This window comes from Nicotiana tomentosiformis, chromosome 1 (genome assembly GCF_000390325.3).
Source record: "Nicotiana tomentosiformis chromosome 1, ASM39032v3, whole genome shotgun sequence".
Lineage (NCBI taxonomy): Eukaryota > Viridiplantae > Streptophyta > Magnoliopsida > Solanales > Solanaceae > Nicotiana > Nicotiana tomentosiformis.
In genome coordinates this window covers 145,835,664-145,842,564 of record NC_090812.1, presented here as the reverse complement: position 1 = coordinate 145,842,564, position 6,901 = coordinate 145,835,664, and the positions used below count along the sequence as shown (strand labels likewise).

Sequence of the window (6,901 nt, the reverse complement as noted above, 5' to 3'; positions counted from 1 at the left end):
AATGCTAGATGGATTCTTCAATGTTTCAGTGATATTTTTCCTTTGGTTTAATGTTAATATTACATAGGTGGCATCACTTGAATGATGCAAGCATGTTTGGTACAAGGGCATTCCCAGTGAAGTTCACTTCTGCACTGTTTTGTACTGTTGCGTGTGCAGGCAGTAACTTTACAGTTGTTGGGAGGTTGACTGGTACGGTCACCAAGGGAACTGGTGTCGGTGTCCATCTGTTCCCCTTGTTGTTTCTTTGAATCTTAAGATTTGATTTACTTCCCCAGCTTGAGACTTGTTATTCTCACGTACTTGAGGATGTGTATCAGGTTCCTTATCTGGTTCTTATCATTAAGTTTGTTAGATCATCAAAACATAACAAGAATGCATATATCCTATCAATTTTTCCTTTTTTGATGATGACAAACTTATAATTGAAGTTCCCTCTAAGAACCTGAATTCCCCCTGAATTTGTTGTTCCCTATCTTGTTCCCCCTCAATTTACTCTTCCCCCTTTTGGCATCATAAAAAGATCAGTATCAAGCAATAAGCAAAAATAAGTTTAGCTTGGTTAACTCATGCCATATGTGTGCACACAATATAACATAAAACAGAGCAAAAGATCAAGACATGCACAACAAAAGGACGAAATTATCATTAAGTTTTGGAAATAAAACAGGGAGCAGTTCCATTGTTACCAAATCATCCACAAAATAAAAACAACCAAAGGTACAAGTCATAAACATCTCTAAGCATAAGAAAAGAGAACAGAGGACAAATACTAAGGACCTGACACTAAAAAGGGGACGGCTGTTAAGGGGCACTAGAATGGGGAGCACCGTAGGCAGAGGAAGAGGGAAGGGTTCGAAGAAGGATGTCCATTTGAGTATTTGCGAACACCTGCTCGGTTAGTAAGCTTTCCTTCACAGGTCCTCAACCTGTTTCCTGAGAGCAGCATTTTCCTTTGTCAGACGGGCAACCTCTGTGCTTTGGGAACTGCTAGAACTAGGTGCCTCCTCGGCCTGACTGAGCTGACCTTCGAGAATGGTATTCTGTGCCTTCATCTTCCTTACTTCTTTAGCGGCAATATTTTGAGCGTTGATTAGCTGAGAGATGGTGGAATTGCTGCCAACCCATCCACTCCTATCCATGCACTCACACTCTTCAAGGGTGGTTTTGGAGAAGGATTGCTTGTGAGTTCCTACTTTAGTCTTTCCCAAGGGAACTTTGAAGAATTCATATACTTTAGTGAGGAGGAACCCGTAAGGAAACCCATTATTACCATCCTTGAACTCTGCTAGTTTCTTCATGTGCTCTATCATAAGACCAGATAGGTTTATAGTGGTGTAGACATCCAGTGTTTGCATGAGAACTAAGTATGCTCGTGATGTAATGGAGCGTCTTTCAGCACGTGGGAGTAGAACTTTGTCCACCATTTTGAATAGCAGTCAGTACACTGGAAGGAGGGATTTCTTGTGTACCTGTTCCCCTTGTTGCAATGCCTTATCCTTCACGATGGTGTTTCTGAAGTTTGGAGAGCAGGCCCCCTCAATAGAGGACATCCCATCAGTGGGCACGCCCAAAATGGTTCCCAGTACAACAGTATCCATAACAAAATCAATACCATTCACTTTCAGGCAGATGTTATCATCCTCAACTATGAAGAAGTCAGCACAGAAACTATGCACTTCTGCCTCATACACTTTGGGACTGTCACATATGAACAAATGTGTCCACTGTTGGTACTCACAGATATCCACCAGTTGGCGCATTCCTGTCATTTTGGTTTCTCAAATTTTCTCTTCCACCATCCTGGGTTGCATCTTGGGTTGCACCAACCTTTTGGTTTCTCAAATTTTCACTTCCAGCATCCTGGGTTGCACCAACCTTGGCCTTCTTGGAGGAACCAGGTTCCTCACTGTCACCAGCCTTCCTTTTTACTGATTTTCTTGCACTTTTTCTTTTCTCAGTAGATTTCTCAGACACCTTTTTCTCAGACACTTGTTCAACCGACTCTTCAGTCACTTTCTTCCCAGATTTGGCAACTGCTTTCTCATCAGATTTGTCAACTACTTGCTCACCAGATTTTTCACCCGCAACATTGCTCAAACCCATCTCACTCAAAGATGACTCTTTCTTGGACTTCAGAATTGTAAGTTTCTTTGAGGACTTACGAACTAAGGAACCAGGTTCCTCATCAACTTCATCATCAATATCTACAACTAGTGATGGAGGCACTACCTTCTCATTTACAATCTTCCCATCCTTTACCAATCTCCTTTTCTTCTATTTTTCTTTTCTTTTCCTAAGAACTGACTCAAGGGCTTCCTGCTTCTGCAACCTAGTGGTAGGTCTCTCAGAAGTTAACTCTTGGGGAGTTTCCTGTCTACTCCTAACCTTGATGAAGCTCGCAAGAGCCACATTGTCATAGTCATCTTCACTATCCTCATTCTCCTCCTCAAATAAAGATCTCATTTTAGGGACAACAATGGATAATGGCTCAGCATAGAAATGAGGAGAGGAAGCGGGATAAGTACTGACATAGGGTTCTTGTGGAGAACCAAGGGTTTATTCCAAGTAGAAGCATAGGGCCCCTCTTGGATGGAGGGATCAGGTCCCCCAGTTGGTTCCCTAGTAGTACTGTCAGATGCCAAATTTTCGACAGGCACCAGTTCCCTACCCTATACCTGTGTACCAATTTCTTCCCCCCGAGACCCATTGGCTTCATACACACCCTTACAACCCCCCCCCCCCCAATAAGACTTCCCTTAGCAGCTATTGACAATATATTTTCTATAGCCTCTTGTTCTTGTAAATCTAAGGTAATCTCATAAGACATAGGAAAAGCATTACCTGTAGAATCGGCAGCATACAGATCAAGGCATGGGGTACTCTTTGCCGAATCATCACTATTACAACCCACCCACTTGCATCTCAAAACTTTCTTCCACTAGTCGACTAGAAATTTCCTTATTTTCTTTTTTCGCCATTGTATCTTCTTATACCATTGTTTTCGATGATATAGAAGGAGAGGTCACTGCCACATATTTCTTGGGAGTAGAGGTTTTGCGACTCTGATGAGAGCTAGTACTCGACGAAGTTGGAGAGGAACCAGTAGGTGATTGTGAATTTAGCTTAGGGTTTGGACTAGATGGTCTAGAGATTGTAGGCTATAGCACTGGGGTTTCAATGGGGGAAGACACAGTGGGGACGATGTTTGGAACATTCTGAGTTTCCAGATTTTCAAACATGGTGGAAGGAAGTGAGAATTTGATGGAAGAGGAGAGTGTTTGGTTTGAAGAAAAAAGAGAATTTTTGGCTTTGATGTGAACAGTTATGATAATGACCATGAGAGAAGTTATTTAAGAGGGGTGAGGGACCCGTTAGGAACAGGTATCAATTTGGGTAGACGGGTTGTTTCATAATGGGTAGGACGCTTGACTTCCAAAAAGAGAGAGAAAAGGAATGAAGGACATTTTAATGTCGTGGCACCATTTTAGCTGTTAAAAAGATGTGGAAGAGAGTACATAGAAACTACTAACATGTGTCAAAGGAACCAGGTTCCCTAACAGATTTTGTACATGTGAACTTCATCCTTTTGACTAAAATGCGATATCATTGGCTACTTGTTTGCTCTGTAATCGTCATGTGTGTCTACCTACAACGGTATAGAGATGAATTAGACTTTGTCAGAAAACACTTTTTATCTTTCACCTACACATTTCTTTCTTAGCCAATCATTGAGGGACCAGGTCCGTAGCTTGATTTATCAACCCTAGTGTCAAGCGATTCCTTTCAAAGTGCTCTCTGCTAAGTGCTTTGGTGAAGATGTCTCCAATTTGATCTTCTGTGCTGCAAAATTTCATTCAAATGAGCCCTTTTTCAATATTGTCTCTAAGGAAGTGGTGTCGCACATCAATGTGCTTCGTTCTCTTATGTTGAACCAGATTCTTGGCCATGTTGAGAGCACTTGTGTTGTCACATAGTAAGGGCACACAGTCAGAAAATACACTAAAATCTTCCAGTTGCTACTTGGTCCATAGCAATTGAGCACAACAAGAGGCAACCGCTACATATTCAGCTTCAGCAGTTGAAAGAGCCACTGAGTTTCGTTTTCTTGTACCCCATGAGATCAGACATGATCCCAGAAAATGTGCCAAGCCAGAAGTGCTTTTCCAATCCACCAGATAATCAGCATAATCAGCATCAGCATACCCGATTAAATCAAAGTTATCTCCTGAGGGATAGTAGAGAACCAGGTCCTGCGTGCCTTTGAGATACCTCAGGATTCTTTTGGCAGCCTTTAGATGAGATTCCTTTGGATTAGACTGAAACCTGGCACAGAGTCCCACACTGAAAACAATATTTGGTCTGCTTACAGTGAGATACAGGAGTGACCCTATGATACCTCTATACATGGTCTCATTCACAAGAGAACCGGGTTCATCTATGTCCAGACGAGTAGTAGTGGCAATGAGAGTATCAATGATTTTTTATCCCTCTATATCAAATCGCTTTAGAAACTCCTTGACGTACTTCTACTGACTTATCATTATCCCCTTAGGAGTTTGCTTGACTTGTAATCCCAAGAAGAAATTTAGTTCCCCCATCATGCTCATTTCAAACTCACTTCCCATTAGTTTTGCAAATTCCTTACACAGTGAATAATTTGTTGCTCCGAAGATGATTTCATCAACATAGACTTGCACAATGAGCAGGTTCCTCCCTCGTTTCTTCAAAAAATAAGGTGTGGTCAATTTTTCCTCTTGTAAAGCTATTTTCTAGAAGAAATTTGGACAACCTTTCATACCAAGCACGAGACGTCTGTTTTAGCCCATATAATGCCTTGTCAAGTTTGAAAATATGCTCAGGACGCTCATGATTCTCAAATCCCGGTGGTTGCTTGACGAAGACTTCTTCTTTTAGAAAGCCATTCAGAAACGCACTTTTGACATCCATTTGGAACAATTTGAATTCCATATGAGATACAAAGGCAATGAGGATTCTGATGGCCTCCATTCGAGCAATTGGAGCAAATGTTTCATCCTAGTCAATCCCTTCTTCCTGATTATAGCCTTGAACTACTAGCCTTGCTTTGTTTCTGGTTGTATTTCCAAACTCATCAAGTTTGTTTCAGAATACCCACTTGGTTCCTATAATATTTTTGTCAGCAGGTCGTGGAACCAGGTGCCATACGTTATTCATCTCAAATTGAAGGAGTTCTTCTTGCATAGCCGTAATTCAATCAGCATCTTTCAATGCTTCCTTGATATTTTTGGGCTCAATTTGAGAGAGAAAAGCTGAGAAGGCAAGCGCGTTTCTTGTCTTTGATCTGGTTTGAATTCCTGAGTCAAGATGAGTGATCACATTTTCAAGAGGATGTGAACTTTTGTGTTTTCAGTTAGACACCTAAACCTCATTGTGGGAAAGTCCAGGTATTTCTGAATGTGATCCTTGGTTGTCGTGAGTTCTGCTTCTCACCTCAGCATGTGGGGTGCCTTGTATAGCATTAGTAACTCTGTTCTCAACTTCAGTTGTTGTGATTGAGGAACCAGGTTCCTCTCCATCAGTTGGAGCTATGACTGCACCATCATCATTTGATTCCTTGACGTGGCTCATCATGTCAGCTTTTCCATTTCCCATGTCAATGACTTCACCAGGGACAGTTAACGGTTCTCCATCTTGATCAATTTTATCATGTAGATCCTTCCCACATGAGTGGTGAGATTCATTAAATATCACATATATACTTTCCTTAATGCATTGGGTTTGTATGTTGTATACTTTGTAGGCTTTGCTTTGTGATGAATAGCCAAGAAAGATCCCTTCATCACTGTTGGCATCGAACTTTCCAAGTGCTTCCTTGCCATTGTTGAGGACAAAATATTTGCACCAAATGTCCTTATATGTGTCAGCTTGAGCTTCCTCCCGTTCAGCAGTTCATATGGGGTTTTGTTCAGAAGGGACCTGATCATGCATTTTTTCACCAAGTAGCATCCAGTGTTGATGGCTTCTGCCCAAAATTGTTTTGCAATGCCACTGTCAATCAACATTGTTCTTGCCATATCTTCAAGAGTCATATTCTTCATCTCCACAACACCATTTTGTTGAGGTGTTCTTGGAGCTGAAAAATTATGAGTGATGCCATTTTCAGCACAAAATTCGTCGAATTTGGCATTGTCAAATTCTGTGCCATGATCCGACCTTATACTTACTACATTATGGCTCATCTTCACCTGGATCATCTTCACAAATGCAACAAATACTTCAAAATTTTCTTCCTTAGATCTGAGAAATAGAGTTCATGTGAATCTGGAATAGTCATCCAAAATAATGAAGATGTACTTCTTTCCTCCTCTACTTGGCACTCTCATAGGTCCACATAGATCCATATGGAGGAGATCAAGTGGCCTTGAGGTACTAACTTCCTTTTTGGGCTTGAAAAAAGATCTGTCTAGCTTTCCTTTTACACATGCATCACACACCTTGTGATTCTTGAAGCTTGAGTTGGGCAGGCCACGAACCAGGTCCTTCTTGACCAATTTGTTCGGCAACATAAAGCTTGCATGACCCAGTCTTCTGTGCCATAGTTCAGCATCATCATCTACAGCACTCAGACAACTGAGATCCCCATTTTGCAGGGATTCAAAGTCAGCAACATACATGTTTTTGTATCTTTTAGCAACCAAAACCACTTCACCACTCACAAGATTTGTGACCGTGCATAATTTTGACTCAAATTCCACTTTGTTTACCTTGTCATAGATTTGGGAGACACTCAGTAAGCTGTACTTCAACCCGTTCGCATAGTATACATTTTCAATTGAGTGAGAAAGAGACTTCCCAATCTTTCCAACTCCTAGAATATATCCCTTTTGCTGTTTCCAAAGGACACACTCCTTCTTTGCAG

The 6,901-nt window shown here is 41.3% G+C and overlaps 2 protein-coding genes across 2 annotated transcripts; both read right to left on the bottom strand.

The window, feature by feature from the left end:
- Positions 1–1,737: 1,737 nt before the first annotated feature.
- LOC138910822 (uncharacterized) lies at positions 1,738–2,466 on the bottom strand. Its single transcript, XM_070202096.1, has 2 exons — positions 2,305–2,466; positions 1,738–2,232 (listed from the first exon to the last, which is right to left on the bottom strand). The coding sequence occupies exons 1-2, from the start codon at positions 2,464–2,466 to the stop codon at positions 1,738–1,740; spliced, it is 657 nt and encodes a 218-aa protein (XP_070058197.1).
- A 1,553-nt stretch (positions 2,467–4,019) lies between these two features.
- On the bottom strand, positions 4,020–5,010 carry LOC138910821 (secreted RxLR effector protein 161-like). The gene is made up of 2 exons (XM_070202089.1): positions 4,802–5,010; positions 4,020–4,344 (listed from the first exon to the last, which is right to left on the bottom strand). The coding sequence occupies exons 1-2, from the start codon at positions 5,008–5,010 to the stop codon at positions 4,020–4,022; spliced, it is 534 nt and encodes a 177-aa protein (XP_070058190.1).
- Between the last annotated feature and the right edge of the window lie 1,891 nt (positions 5,011–6,901).